Source organism: Leptidea sinapis, chromosome 24, assembly GCF_905404315.1.
Source record: "Leptidea sinapis chromosome 24, ilLepSina1.1, whole genome shotgun sequence".
Classification (NCBI taxonomy): Eukaryota; Metazoa; Arthropoda; class Insecta; order Lepidoptera; family Pieridae; genus Leptidea; species Leptidea sinapis.
This window is the reverse complement of record NC_066288.1, coordinates 5,877,902-5,895,248: the sequence shown is the minus strand read 5'-3', so window position 1 is coordinate 5,895,248 and position 17,347 is coordinate 5,877,902. Positions and strand designations below refer to the sequence as shown.

The following is a 17,347-nucleotide window of genomic DNA, read 5'->3' as shown; positions in this document are numbered from 1 at the left end:
TTTGAATAAATATTTAGGAAATTCAAATATAAACATACGATTTGAATTTTAAACATAACCAAAGTACCCCTTAGTAAGGGGCCCTTACTTTTACAGTTGGAGCCATGTTAATCATAATAAAAATTGTATGAAAAATTATTTACTGTGTACCAATACTATTTAACATGACGAAGTTTTGTTATTTTTGTAAAGAAAATTGTATTATGTTTGTTATAAATTAAAAATGCTTCTAGTGAAAATGTAACGTAAATCTGTGTTTAAAAGAAATACTCACTTTCTTGAATTAGTACACACAGATCTCCATTGACCCCTATGCAACAGCTGGACTCTACCAGCTAATATGGAAGGACCGTCAACAAGACGAATATCGGGGAATGCTCTTGCAGTTTTTTCTTCATCTTCTGTACTTGTGAATGTTATCTTACTCTCTGGATGACCCTGAAACAAATTGAAAGGAAACTTATTCGATGCACACATTATTTTTAATATATTATTTTCGTGTTTGCTCCTCTCTTACATCATTTATACGTCTTGATAGAGTATGACAGCTGTGAAAACGTCGAAAAAAATTGTGTGTAACAGTGTGTGTTTAGTGTTTACCTCTATTTAGAGCAATTCACGCACACTACCACAGTGTCATACAAATCGCGAGTGTAAGACGTAGCTTGTCGCGCACACTATAGCAATATTCCTGGCCTGTTTCTATCGATTGTCTAACAGAAAGAGACTCTATCTTTATTAATTATCTAAGGGTCCTCTATGTCATATATTATGCTAGACTTAAATCCATCTCGGCATGTTAATCTATAATAAGCAATCACAATAGGTACAGACCCCCATGGAATATTCGTGATGAGAAAAGCTTAAAATCGTGGAGTTTAAAGGTGGTCGAGATGAAAAGCTATTCAGTTTCAATCATTTTCCATAGAGTTAGTTATATTGAAAATGAGGTTTGTTACCTAGAACGTGCCAATAATAGCCATTTGGGAATGGAAACAAGAGCATTTTTTCTAAGTTTGAACTATTACTAATTCTGTCTACTTCTTTTTTATGGAAAAGGAGGACAAACGAGCGTACGGGTCACCTGGTGTTAAGTGATCACCGCCGCTCACATGCTCTTGCAACACCAGAGGAATCACAAGAGCGTTGCCGGCCATGTCGTATCGTCCTGGTAACACCGCACAAGGAAACTCATTCCACAGCTTTATAGTACGTGGAAGAAAGCTCTTTGAAAACCGCACTGTGGAGGACCGCCACACATCCAGATGGTGGGGATGATATCCTAACTTGTGGCGTGTTAGGCGAAAGTGGAATTCAGCGGCTGGAATCAGGTAGAATCTAAGTAGCTTTCCAATTACCACGTTATATGTGACCATTTTTTGTAGGAAATATGTTACGTTACGTTATTTATCCTATAAAGATAGACTTATACTATTGCGGAGTTTTCTGTAAGACGCGAAGGTGTGGTTATAATATCTCAAAGTGCCGACTTGCATTTTGCCGACATCTTCAATAGTCATCATATTTCCTCCACTATACACAAAGCCTTAATGTATTATACATCTTAACCTTCCCCATGAATCACTCTGTACTTTAGTGAAAACCAGATTAAAATAAGTCCAGTCGTTTTTGAGTTTACCGCGAAAAGACAGACAGACGTGGCAGGAGACTTTGCTTTATTAAATGTAGTGATATGTCGATTTGCGAATACGAGAAAAATTTAACGCGTCACAGAAGAACCTACGGCGAAGAGTAATGCGATACGCCCTTACCATATCGCTCTGCGTCCCTCAACCTGACACTTAAGGCGACACTAAATGCTAACGACCTTGAGCGATATCACTTCACGGCTGCCAGCCCGCGATCTATATAAAAAAGCCTAAATTTTCAAAATTCTTGCGTGGAAATCGTTTTAACAGGCGCAAACAGTTTATATGCTTACAATTCTCATTATTGATAACTAACCTGAATAAATGTACCTACACAAAGAAAAGTACAAGCTATATAAATACCTTTTCTGAGAATAGTACTAAACAAATGCGTCAGGCCGAGAAAAAACTTGTTTAACTGCAACGAAAAGAGGTAGTTCTAAATAGCTCTGGAGTGTTAACTTATAACCAACAGCAAACATATGAAACCTAGAAATAAGCCTTAAGGGTATGTGTTATATGATCAAATAGTGTTCATAGCTCCAAATGGTGTAATTTCACTAATAAACTTATCTAATAAACTTGTCTAAAAAATGCCTCGTTTGCGTGTTTTCTGCTTACCCTTATAACATATAATGTTTCATTATTTGCACCAACACCCCTCAAACTAGAACACATTGCAGTACCTACACCGCTTTTCTTAGGTTGAAACCAGGGGCGTGCATATCATATAGGCAATAAGGCAGTGCCTACCTTGTTATAAACCTAAATAAATATAGCACTAGTGTTTAAGTTAATTAAGTTTAATTTGGTTCCGTTATTTTGTAACCAAACTTCTATTGAACACCCACTCATAAAATATTTCCTACGCTAGATACTAAATACCTACGGTAATCAATATTCAGATTGCATATTATATAAGCTCAACAACGAATAGTTAGATCTACAGTGCCTACCTTGCTAGAAAACCAATATGCACGCCCCTGGTTTAAACATAGAACAGAATAAAGAAAACCTTTTTTCTGTTCTCTGGGTAGAAATGACAGAAGGTAGTTCTACTAATAAACAAAAGCTTCAACGCAAAATTTTATGTATTTATTTTCTAGCTAACCCGACAGACGTTGTCATGTATACATATAATAAATAAAATAATGTTTTTATATGAATTTCTCAATAATATATCATAACATCAAAAATTACTTCGTAAAATATGCACCCTGCTGTCGTAATGAAATTGTTTCACAGCAGAACTGTCAAACCGTGCGTCAATAAATTCTCTCATAGAAATTATGTATGGACACATCAAAGGAAAAACAAATTTGTTGTTTTTATTAAATTTAGCAGCACTTTCCTATATATTCACCTTTTAAACCTTCTCTGGACTTCCACAAATAATTCAAGACCTAAATTCGCCAAATCGGTCCAGCCGTTCTCGAGTTTTAGCGAGACTAACGAACAGCAATTCATTTTTATATATATACTATTGGACCCAACAGACGTTGTCCTGTACACACGTTTTAAATGTGAAAAATCGGTCCAGCCGTTAGGAGGAGTTCACCAACATACACATGAGCAGGAGAATTATATTATATGGACGGAATTAAGAATCTAAACCAATCTCAAATTCACTGAAACAAACAAAAAAATCATCAAAATCGGTCCAGCCGTTTAGGTGGTGGTTTAATTGTGAATTTAAACCATTCTCGAATCCACCTGAAGACACACGCCAATCTCAAATTCACTGGAACACACAAAAATATCATCAAAATCGGCCCAGCCGTTTAGGAGGTAGTTCAATTGTGAATCTAAACCATCCTCGAATCCCCTTGAACTCACACAAAAAATTTCATCAAAATCGGTCCAGCCGTCTAGGAGGAGTTCATTGACATACACACGCACACAAGAAATATATATATAAAGATAAGATAAGATAAGGTTTGCCAACAGGTTTACATCTTAGTTACGACCAGAATTCACATTTATATTATAAATAGAGATGCAGACCCAATTACAGGCAAACACAGCATGCGTTGAAACAATATCGCTCCGAATGGATACGGATTAAAATATTAATAAAAATGTGAAAGACATAATTATTACGAAAATTTTGAATACAAATTACTTTTAAATTTAGTTATAGAATCAGAAAAAATATCTATATTAGAAGCGTGACAGTTGTTGTGTCCGCAACACATCCCGGACAGCAAGCCAGTGGGACCAGTGGGAGGCTCCTTTGCACAGGATGCCGGCTAGATTATGGGTACCACAACGGCGCCTATTTCACCGTGAAGCAGTAATGTCTAAGCATTACCGTGTTTCGGTCTGAAGGGCGCCGTAGCTAGTGAAATTACTTACAAATGAGACGTAACATCTTATGTCTCAAGGTGACGAGCGCAGTTGTAGTGCCCAGTGGCGGATTTACAGATTACCGCCCGCAAGCTATTCCATTTTTGCCGCCTCAAAATTTTGATATCTTAGCCCACAAAATCATCAATCAATTTTCTATCAATAAATTTTCAACTTTATGATTTGTGCTCCATCATCCTTGTTACATAAATTTTTCTCGTATGGTTAGTATCATTGAGAACTATTGTACTGTGTTAGATCATTCATTTTTATAATAACGCAATAGCGATTCGATATTATTTCAGGGGTTAACCATCTCTCGTTGTTATAGATAAACTCATATCGGATTTAACGAGAAATTGTTATTTTAATTAATAAAGCGTTTAGCAATTGTTAATGTAGAGATATTAATTAGCATTGTTTATAGGACTATATTTCGATTTTTGTGAAATATTTTAATTTCTCTCCAATTTTCGAAAATCGTATTTAGTGTGTGTATATTTTTTTTACAATTTGTAAATCGAAATAAAAAATTTGTGAACTAAATTTGCCGCCCTAGGCTCCAGCCTACTCAGCCTGCTGGTAAATCCGCCACTGGTAGTGCCGCTCATAATTTTTGGGTTTTTCAATAATTATGAGCGGCACTGCATTATAATAGGCAGAGCGTATCAATTACCATCAGCTGAACATCCTGCTCGTCTCGTCCCTTATTTACATAAAAAAAGGAAAAAAAAACGGTTTTGATCCAAATTGGTCCTGGTATTCATTACATAAAAGGGCCTATAATTACCTTATCTATAATTACGTCTGGATTTTAGGTCTTAAGCTTTGTTAGATAATAATCTTCCTTGTAACCAATAAGCCACGGCAAAAACAGTAATTTCAATATTATATTTATTAAATTATCTGTGCCACTGGTTACCTAATCTATCATGACAAATTTTCGCAAGCCCGTCTCGTAACACAATAATACCTGGCGTGTACTTCCGGCGATTCATTCATTTGTTATTTCAACATCTCAAGTTTCCGAATTTACATCAGAACGTTCAATACAATATCTTACAAAACAATAACGTTGTCTCGGAGTTTATGCGAGAAATCAATTCGATTCAGATTAGTTAACAGTTAAAATCACTTAACTATAGATGCCACCTCTAACGATTACATTTTTATGAAATATTAGCTGACCCGACAGACGTTGTTCTGTATATAATAAATAAAATAATATTTTTATATGAATTTCTCAATAATATATCATAACATCAAGAATTACTTCGTAAAATATGCACCCTGCTGTCGTAATGATATTGTTTCACAGCAGATCTGTCAAACCGTACGTCAGTAAATTCTCTCATAGAAATTATGTACGGACACATCAAAGGAAAAACAAATTTGTTGTTTTTATATAATTTAGCAGCATCTTCCTATTTATTCACCTTTTAAACCTTCTCTGGACTTCCACAAATAATTCAAGACCTAAATTTGCCAAGTCGGCCCAGCCGTTCTCGAGTTTTAGCGAGACTAATGAACATTTTAAATTTAGTATTACCGGTGATATGCCTTTTAATAAAAATAGGTACTGGAACGAATCTCGGACAGTACCAGTGGGAGGCTGGGTACCACACCGGCGCCATTTCTGCCGTGAAGCAGTAATGTGTAAGCATTATTGTGCTTCGGTCTTCAGACCGTAGCTACTAAACTTACTGGGCAAACGAGACTGAACATTTATGTCTCAAGGAGACGAGCGCAATTGTGGTGCCGATCAGAATTTTTGGGAATTTTCAAGAATCCCGAGAGGTAATACATTGTAATGGGCAGGGCGTATCAATTACCATCAGATGAACGTCCTGCTCGTCTCGCCCTTTATTGTCATAAAAAAGTGTCTTAAAATAAGTAACAATTATGTATAAGGATAACTCTTATCTGACACGCCATTCAATTAAAAAAAAACTCAAGTAGGTAGTCTTATGACGGGTCCACATATAAAGAACGACGGGGAAATGGTTACAAAACGGGTCCGGGACATAGTACACCAATATTTAAAAAAAACTACACTGTCGTAACAGCATAAGTTAAAATTATATGAATAAAGATAAATAATGAGAGTATTATTATATTTTGTTTCCCAGTTCTAAATATATACTCAAGTAAATGAAACATAAATGTTTATAAGATTATCACGAACATTTATTATTCTTAAGTCACGTACCGAGCAGTTCTCCAAAAGACTTTATAGCTTATGTGTACTGTGTGACTGTGAGGGGATACCGGGTACAAAAGAAACAAAAAGCGGCCAAGTGCGAGTCGGACTCGCCCATGAAGGGTTATCCAAGAACATTATGTTTTCATAGTATAATACAAATGTAATTCTATATGAGAAACAATTGTTATGGTTTTTTGGAATTTGCCATCATAATGTTATAGCATTTTATTTCATTTTCATTTATAACTAGCTGACCCGGCAAAGTTGTTTTGCCACATAAATTATTTTAAGTGGTCGACCGTTTTTTCTCCGACTTACTTAACAAAACTGACTACTACGAAAAAGTATTTTCATTCTTCGGGTTAATATATTAATATAAATACAAATTCATATATTGTTATTCAAAGTTGGATTTAATATCAGTTATTGAATGTCAAAGACTACCACTATGATACTCGTATAATTGTAGTTTTCTATTGGTGACAGAATTTTCAATTCATTTGCATAGATCTTTTGCTTGCTAGTCGATAAGAGATGGCGCTAGTTGTATTCATTAGTAACAATCACACTTCTTTTATATTTTGTATAATTCACACTATTTTATAAATTATAGCCTATTAATTATTCTGGCGTGTAGCTTTATTATTGTAAAGTTTCATCAAAATCTATTCAGTAGTATTTAGCATTAAAGAAGTTCAAACATACATCCAGACATACAAACTTTCACATTTATAATATTAGTAGGATTCTTTAAAGCTAGCAAAATGTAGCGAGTATATAAAAAATAAAACAATAGTATTATTTATAAACACGTCAATTAAAAGGAATACTAATATTAGTTCAATAGTATGTGAAAAATTTTGTAGTTTAAGACAAAAACGAAAAGTACTACATAATAAATAATAGTTTAAAATACTAAAAAACACGTTTTTATAGAAAACCGAATTAAAAAACGATAGATGAAAATTATATTAGTTAACAAAAATATTATTTTGCAAATTGAAAAATGGAATAATTTTATCAAATTAATGTATTGTCATCGGTCCTCGATAAATCTACGGAGTTTGAACGGAATCTGGCCGTTTAAAGTGGGTTAAAATCGCGCCTAAATGAGTCAGTTACAAACAAACATATATACAGGTGAAGCTAATAAAAAGCGTGTAATAATTAAGAAAAACTTACACTTACTTTTTCATTATTATAATACCGGCGGCAGTAACACACCCTGTCAAATTTTGAGCTGTTATCAAGTTTATAATAAGAAGCCCAAACCGCAGGATATGTGGTTGTGGCCTTTAACCGCGCTACTCAATTTTCACTTTCTCATATATGACTTGTACATTATAATAAAGCTTTTTTTACGTTGACAGCAATACTCCCTCCTAGAGGACTATCGTGTTAAGGTTGGTTCTATAGTTTGTACCCCAAGCGACAATGGTAGTTGGAAATAGATTTAAATTCATGTTTTCCCATTTTTATTATTAAACTTCAAAGTTTACCACCCATTGAATCTGAGAAGAACAGGCAAAAGCAATGGGCCTTTTATAAATAGAAAATGAAGTGATCCGAGTTCAAAATGTGCCATTTAATCTTTCTACTCAACTATTTCTGCTTAAGAATGCCAAGGCAGTTTCTGTATTTTTAGTGTTAATATGTTATTTTTAGTGTTTTTAACATAAGAGATACAAACTCAGTACTAATCTATCTATATATAAATGAATTGCTGTTCGTTAGTCTCGCTGAAACTCGAGAACGGCTGACCGATTTGGCTAATTTTGGTTTTGAATTATTTGTGGAAGTACAGGGAAGGTTTAAAAGGTAAATAAATAGGAAAAAATGCTCGGAATTACATAAAAACAACAAAATTGTTTTTCCTTTGATGCGTACCCCGTCGAATTTATTGACGCAACGGTTTAACAGTTATGCTATGAAACAATTTCATAACAACAACAGGATGCATTTTTACGAAGCAATTCTTGATGTTATGAAATATTATTGACAAATTCATAAAAAAAAAAAAATTATTATATACAGAGCAACGTCTGTCGGGTCAGCTAGTTTGTTATAAAAACTTGTGAATTTCAAAATTAAAATCATAGTTTTATTATCTGTAGGTATGTCACGTGACCGAAAACACCGACCACCATTTTGTGACGTTACCTTCTATAATCAAATCAAATCAAGTCATTTATTTGCATAGATTGAGTGGGGTACATTGGTGTTACATTATAATCATAGGTGCTAACAATCTGCCGGGTAGGCATGCAAAAATAATATTTTACAATTCTTACTCTGAGTTTACACATACAACATAAAAAACCACATTATTCATAAAAGTCTATCCATCATAATATTATTAAAATATGACAATTTGAAATATCTAAATTAACTTATTCTAATGACTATATATTCATGTCTGTTAAATACTCTTTAACTGAATAATATTTCTTCGTCATTAAAAATTCCTTAATTTTATTTTTAAAAGAGTTAATATTTAAGTTTTGTTCCGCTAATGATGCTGGTAGTTTATTATACAGTTGAGGAGCTATATTAAATTTACTATTACCAAAAAGTGCCGTTGTACCATACAACGGCACTTTTTGTAAACATATTTTTTTTTCTGCGTTTACTATCAGAGTAACTAAATAGTTGATCATTTGTTGTAGTGAATACTAGCATTTCATATATATACTAGCTGACCCGGCAATCGTTGTTTTGCCATATAAAGTATAATTCACGCGATAGTTTTATAAGTAATAAAATATTGCCTATATTATAGCCTGTACATCATTTTGTTCTATTGTCAATAGTTTTTGCAGCGCACGCAAAAATAGGTTTTCGATTTTACACCTTGTGTTACAAAATAGCAATTTTATTACGGATCCCTAATTTTGAAAAAAAAAAACATAGCCTTCCTCGATAAATGGACTACCCAACACTGAAAGAATCATTCAAATCGGACCAGTAGTACCAGGGATAGGCACGGGAAAGTAAGTATTTTAAATTTATCAAATTATGGTTTACAGGAATCAATGGGGGCTTAAATGAAATATAGCTCTTATACATTTTTTCTGACATCTAAAGACTCTATCTGTAGAATTTCCCCAAAATATGATCCCGTACCGAATATTTGATGTGACATATGCGTTACTAACACTGCGGACTGTTTTACTACTTTAGACAGCATGTGCAATGCAAATGAAAATCTATTTAGCTTCATGCACAAATTTTCAATATGGGTTTTCCAATTTAGGCAATCATCAATATGAAAGCCTAAAAATGTTGTTTGTGTTATTTCAAATATTTTTTTACTTTGATAATTAATGTCCAATGCTATCTTATTGCGTCTACTTACAAATATCATTATGCTACTTTTGTCAAGATTTATGATTAAATTGTTACATGTCAACCAGTTTATAATATTGCGTATAGTATTATTAATGTCACTTTCAAATGAGTTTAAATTGTCACCTATAAATATCACTGTACTGTCGTCAGCAAATAAAATCATCTCATGGTTGGTTACCGTGGGGAAATCGTTTATATATGTTATGAACAACAATGGACCTAATATACTTCCCTGCGGTACTCCAGTGGTTACGGTTTTTGACTCCGATATATATGGTGTTTCTCTATCATGACGTACTAACCTCGTTATTTGTGTCATTTGTTGCCTCCCCGTTAGATATGATTTTAGAAGTGGTAAACTGATTCCTCTACACACACACGCTTAGCTTATCTTTAAAAATCCATATACAACTTCAGAAGACCTCCTTTGTCGTATTCAATAATTTGTATTAATTTCGGTCATCTGCCTATACCCATTTCTCTTGCACTTTGCTACAGCTTCCTGTCTTTTATGACGCCCTCGGCCCCGGCCCCATTCATGTCGTCACGATCTGCTGCCCCTAACTGTCGACTGGCGATAAATTACAGCGAAACGTACATTAATAGGTTTAATCTCTTCGGAGTTCGGACCACCTCAGCGGAACATCGGCATTTGTACGCTTTCGTATCTTATACAATTTAGTTTTATAATGTCTTTTGGCGTACCTCTATAATTCCATTCTTAATTCTTTTTAGCTGTTTAAACGTTGTATTAATTTAAACTTTGAATATTTGACATACATAAAATGAAGCTACTGAAGATTAAAAAAAAGAGATTTCATGAAAAAAATAATTATGTTTTCAGCATAGCCAAACTGGCTTCGAAGAAAATGAGGGTCACTAATAGAGCACGGCAAAACATCAAGCCGGTCCACATTCTAGCGCTCTGAAAAGCGCAGGTACGGCTGCACGTGGAGTAGGTACTGCGCTCATCTCTGGTCTGGTTTACCCAAGTAGGTACCGGACCATTTTTACCCCGGGTATTTTATAGGGCATTATTTAAAAAAAGTTAAGTACTTTAAATATTGCCTTTGAAGCCAATATTTGTTATTCATTTACATTGATGTATTTGTTTGAAAAATTATTCTCCACATATAAATACCAACCAATCGGTCTGTTTATCTATTAACTTAAGGCCTCTTCGAACTTCTGCTTTCTTGGGGGAGAAGTATGCTCAAAAGTAATAAAACTAGTACTTTACCATATAATATATGATATATTATATCAGTTAAAAAACATTACAAATATAAGTAATAGCCTCGTCCATATACAGCGAACGAAGACTCCCTTCACGGCGCATATAATTTTTATTTTGTTGTTTCACCGTCGCTTGTTACATGTGGACCCAGCCTTACAAGAAAATAAAATAACGCCAACATGAACAAAACATGGTCTAGGATAGCTAAAGACAGAAAATTGCTCATATATAATATAAATTGCAAACAATGACATTCAACAAATCTGATGTAGCCTAGTGGGAAAAGCAATAGCGACAAGTGTCAGCTAAAATAAGATACCTCGGGCCTCTATAGCATTCTAAATCTTTGTATTATCTCGCATTATTGACTTTAAGGTAGGTCGGTTATCCGTTAACTGGTCACGGGTGGTTGGTTCTTTCAATAAGCCCGCAAAAAAGAGCACCTGTTAACGTCACGTATCTACATGTTATATCCATAAAAGGTCGATTCAGCAAGGAGCGGCTTACGGCTGATCAGTTGGTGGTGGCATTCCTTCGGAGTATAATTACTATATCTTTATGCCGTTGGGGCACATGCCGTCCCTGTCTAACTAGTAGAGGATAAGCAAGACGCTATCATCACCTATCCATTTTAAAAAACTTTTCACTGTGTTAAAAAATAATTCGTCAGTAGCACAGTCTGTAGACATATGTACCAGAAGGTTGTCGGAAAATTCTCTCTCAAGTAATAATAACAATAACTTAATAAAAATTCAGAAATAAATTTTGATGATTATTTTAGCAGACAGATTACATAACAATTGAAAGTATCAAGCCCATTCAGCACACTTCTTGTTGATTTTTACATCTGCTGGAGTTCCGGTTGAGTTTTTATTAATTATAGCGTTTTGCGCCCACTGACAATTATTTGTGATTTAAATGTTCTGTTTTGTCCAATCAATGTGTATTTATTGTATAGGAATGAGAACATTTAATAATTTCCACGAGAATAAAACTTCCCAGGCAATCGATTGTTTTGTTTGATTCTGATGATGTCATCCATATAAGTAGGTTCGGTAAAAAACTTGCAATCACTTTTACACCCACACATATGTAATTTATTTACTTAAACTAAATGGCGTCATCAAATCGGTAAAAATCTATGAAAACGTCGGAAAACAATCACCACCAATTGGGATTATTATAGACTTACATTAAAAGTTACGAATTTGGGATACATTTCATATTTGCAATCTAAGATGGCCGACGAGCAAAATTATGCTTGCAGCAATATGACTACCGTTTTCAAGATTCTCTTGATGGCAGGCAATGAATTTACGATTATTTTTGTTATCCAATATGGCCGCCGAGCAAAATTATGTTCGCAACACTATGATTACCATTTGCAAGGTTCTCGGGATAGCAAACAACGAACTTGCAGTTATTTTTGATATCAATAATGGTCGCGGATCAAATTTGTGTTTGCAGCAATATGGTTACCGTTTCCAAGGTTCTCGGGATTGCAGACTTTGCGCTTATTTTTGTTATCCAAGATGGCAGCCGTGCAAAATGATTACAAAAATATAGGTATCGTTTTAAAGGAGTTGTTGGAGTAGCAGAGAGTATCATCATCATCATCAGCCGGAAGCCGTCCACTGCTGGACAAAGGCCTCCCTCAAAGATCTCCACGACGAACGATCGGTCTGGCGCTGCCCTCATCCAATGTATCCCGGCGATCTTGACCAGATCGTCGGTCCATCTTGAGTGTCCATCCTACCAATACTACGTCTTCCGGAATAATTTTGTAAATCTAAATAAACCGAAAAAGTTAGGCAGCTAAAATGTAGAGAGAAACTATTGCCATCACAACAAAAAATTAAGTTAGCGAATCCAAAATGGCAGCCACGCAAATAAAAACAAATTTCTTTTAAAAAAGCATTCTGGTCATTCATTCATTCATCATTCAAGTCATTCTGAAGTTCTGGTCCATTAAGCTCGTATTTGAAGCATTTATTTACACTCAGATGCTGTATTTATATAACTTTATTTTTCCAACTTCAAAGAACAAAGTCAATGTAATTTCCACGGACTTAGAAAATACTAGCGTGTTATTAGATGACCTCACAATACGATAGTTTGCTAGTTAGCTAGTTTAATATTCAAAATACTAAGGAAGCTAATACTTACCAAGCGTGGCTGACTATTTACGACTTGTCAATCAAAATCAGCATGTATTTGGGGCACGTGCTTAGGCACGAGAGGTACAAACTCCTACAACTCATCATGATGGGAAAAGTTGCCGGAAGAATAGGCGTAGGTCGCAGAAAAAAGTCTTGGCTGCGCAACATCTGCGAGAGGACAGGAATTACGAGTGCGGCAGAACAATTTAGTGCGAAGAATAAAAAGTTGAATTTACAATGCTGACTGCCAACCTTCGCTAGTCGGAGAGGCACACGAAGAAGAAGAATCAAAATCGCTTACAGTTGAAATTTGAATACAAAATTTTATGAACGATGCGGGACTGGAACTAACTAACTAACTAACTAACTAAGTAACGACCTCTCGCGTTCCGTGCGAATGGAGATACTCTCCCAACTGAGCTAACCGTTCGAGTGACGTATCGTCATAAAATCATTTATGCTTTGTTCAACTCTCAGGTTGTGGCTTCAGGCTCACTTGGGAGAGCACTGGCACGGAACGCGAGAGGTCGTGGGTTCGAGTCCCGCACCGTTCATAAAATTTTGTTTTTAAATTTTATTTGTTTTATAATCCCAAAAGTGAGGGTTACCTATCACTTTAAAAACATAACAATTCGGGTACAGCTGCAATAGATTCACTCTTCCTTTACCTTTTCAATCTTGCTGTATCTCCGTTAGACATGTTCTTTTCTCTTAATCGGTTTCTTTGCATACGCTATTTTATTGTAAGCCTATGCTAACTTCACTACGGTCATGATAAATTGTGAATTGTGATGTCACGTATTTCCTGTGGGGTCGGTACACAAGTTAGTGCATGGAATTAAAAACAACCGTAACATAACACTGAATGCGCCACGGTATCTTGTTCGTTGTTGATGGTCAATAATGGTGATTTTTTTTTATGTGAAGGTAGGAACGAGACGAGCAGATAACCTGATGGTTATTGATACACCCTGCCCATTACAATTGCAATGCCGCTCAGAATTCTTGAAAAACCCCAAAAATTCTGAGCGGCACTATAACTGCGCTCATCTCCTTGAGACATACGATGTTAAGTCTCATTTGCCCAGTAATTTCACTAGCTACGGCGCCCTTCAGACCGAAACACAATAATGCTTACACATTACTGCTACACGGCAGAAATAGGCGCCGTTGTGGTACCCATAATCTAGCCGGCATCCTGTGCAAAGGATGCTCCACTGGTAATTGTAAGTCTCTGCTAACTTCAGTACGGTTATGGTAAATTGTGAATTGTGATGTCACGTATTTCCTGTGGGGTCGATGCACAAGTTAGTGCGTGGAATTATAAACAATAGTAACATAACGCTGAATACGCCCCGGTATGTGTTGAATGTATTCATCGCTATTTTATTCGTTGTTGATGGTCACTAGTGATGATGTAACAGATGATTTGTTTTGGTGGGAAAGTTATTCAAGTGAGTGAGTGATCTACCCGCGAAATTTTCTTATTTCAAGTCCATATTGAGATGTTAAGAAAGCCGATGTGTACCACAGTTTGCAAATGAAAAAGAACAATTTAAATAGTATTTAGTCAGATTACGTGTAGTTTTTCATTTTTTAAATGCTAGTACCGATTCGTAACACTCCAATGTTTAGAAGACCGTCAAAAAATTCGATTTACTTTTAATGGCCTTTATACCAGGACTGTCCGTTTCGGATTTCAGTTTTTTATGGAAAGGCAAGAAAAATGAGCGTATGGGTCACCTGGTGTTAAGTGATCACCGCCGCCCACATTATCTTGCAATACCAGAAGAATTACAGGAGCGTTGCTCGCCTTTAAGGAAGGTGTAAGCGCTTTTTTTGAAGGAACCCACGTCGTATCGTCCCGGAAACACCGCATAAGGAAGCTCATTCCACAGCTTAGTAGTACGAGGAAGAAAGTTCCTTGAAAACCGCACTATGGAGGACCGCCCCACATACAGATGGCCACACCATAATATCCTAATTTGTGATGTGTCGTGCGAAGGTGGAATTCGGTGGCAGGAATCAGGTGAAATAGCTCTTCGGAACACTTCCCGTGATAAATGCGGTAGAAGACATACAATGAAGCGACTTTTCTACGAAACGCCAAGTGATCCAGCCGTTCACAGAGCACTGGGTCCTTAACAATTCGAGCTGCTCTACGTTGCACGTTTTACGTAAATACATATTGTTGTGTATATTATATTGACTTAAAACAGTAGCAACGAGTATCTTGATACTTCTTCACAATAAAGCTTAACCGTATACGAAGTGGTGGTAAATGGCTAAATATTTTATCACTTCACAGTATAATCTAGACGAGCCGACGCCCCCGAATTTGCTCTCGTATTGTGTAAGTTCATTGTTTAAAACCGATCAAAATTGCTTTTTTTTTCATATAAGTAGAGGATAAATCAATTTTGATCGCTTTACAAACTACTACCACTACAAAAACTCCGAAGACGCCAGACCTTCTAGAACAGAGGTGCTCAAGCTCTCGACGGGTCGATCGCGAGTGCTTTTTGAGTCGATCTCCAGAAAATAAAATGTGAGCTGTCACGGGACGCCTGGCAGATGTGACACATCGATATTATTTTGTAAAAGTAATATGCAGAAAAGAACATATTGTGATAGGAACTAAATATGTCATAATGATAAAATAAAATATTACGATTTTTTTCCAGATAACGATGACTATTTATTGAATAAACATTTATTTTCATTAAAACCAAAAATTTACGAATTTATTTCAAATCGTGACTACTTAATTCGTTTAATCAGTGACTTCGGTAATAGTTATATTCGATGTTGCCTCTGAGGACGGTATTACTGTGACAAGGCGACGCGTCGCCACGGCATGCGTCGCCACGCCATAAATCGGTTTTACGTGCGGCTATAGATGTTTCACATCAAAAATCCAATATAGAACTATTCACAGATATTGTTTTAGGTCACTAATATCGGTAATTACGTACCATCTTATGAAAAGTATGCTCAGGTCATGCAGTTCCATGCAGATTCAATATCCAAAGTCACTCTTTAGTTAAGTTTAGAGAGTTTTAGAACAGACACTAGAACGCGTTTGTTTTGTAAGAACTAATAAACTCGCAATTTTGAATAATTATGACATTTTAGAGCAGACCTACACTTACCTTGACTTAAAAAATGCATATTATTGTGCGAAAAACTAATATCTATGTCTTCGTGACACTCTACCTAGACGACAATCCTTCATCACACATACATGAAGCCTCTCAGAGTCGATCGATCGTAGTCTAACAATTTTGAGGTAGATCGCCAGCAGTTCAAGCCTGAGCACACCTGGTCTAGAATATATTATGGAGTGAAAAGTCACTCTACTTCCTAAACATTCAACCGTAGACGTATCAACATCTTTTCGCTATTTCAATCTCTCAACCCAAACTTTATATTTTGTAGCTTTTATATAATATCTCTAGTTTTGGCGTTTGAAGCACGCGAAACGTGAATAAAACTGGTAATGTGTAAAGAACCTTATAAAAATTGTCACGCTTTTCACGATCACAAACAGACCGCAACGTCCGCTGGTACCAGATAGCACCCGCTGCGAACCAATCTGTTTCATTCATTTTATGTAACAAAAAAAATCATATACCAGTACTTTAAACATTTACCAGTACATAAAACATTAACCAGGCTCCTTTACACAAGTTCCCGGCTAGATTATGGGTACTACAACGGCGTTGCTAGTGAAATTACTGCGCAAATGAGACTTAAAATCTTATGTCTCAAAGTGACGAGCGCAATTATTGTAGTGCCGCTCAGAATTTTTCAAGAATTTTTTCAAGAATCCTGAGCGGCACTACATTGCAATGGGCAGGTATCAATTACCATCAGCTGAACGTCCTGCTCGTCTCATCCCTTCTTTAAAAAAAAAAACATATTTGCATGTAGGTCAAATAATGACGAAAGTAAAAATTACAATATTTTACCATTTACCACCAACACCAAATAAGACCAAAAATTTCTAGGGTTAAATTCATTGCAACGCAGTAATTATTAATGACAGATGAATTTAACATACTTATGTTCACGTTAACAAAGAGTTCTAAATTCGAATTTTAAATAAACTTTACAAACGAACTAACTAACTAACATAAACTTACCTAACGCAGATTACAACAAACAAAAATATTATTTATTAAAATTTATTAAGAATTTCAAAGAAAAATTGAGCCACTCCCTGCGGCGCGGGCGGCGCACACGATTTAAGTGTACACAGTTTTGTAATATTACCATCGATTTCTGCTGCACATCCACAATAAATAGGTGAATTGTGTAAAGCGGGTACACCTTCCTTAAAGGCCGGCAACGCTCCTGTTATTCCTCTGGTGTTGCAAGAGAATGTGGGCGGCGTTGATCACTT

General features: G+C 35.6%; 1 protein-coding gene across 2 annotated transcripts in view; it reads right to left on the bottom strand.

Annotated features, from left to right (window-relative positions):
* The window catches only part of LOC126971542 (protein bark beetle), a 65,957-nt gene that overhangs the window by 25,029 nt on the left and 23,581 nt on the right, over positions 1-17,347 (bottom strand). For both annotated transcript variants that reach the window (XM_050817827.1, XM_050817828.1), the window contains exon 2: positions 275-438. In XM_050817827.1, coding sequence (XP_050673784.1) covers positions 275-438 — 164 coding nt within the window. The remainder of the gene's footprint in view (positions 1-274; positions 439-17,347) is intronic.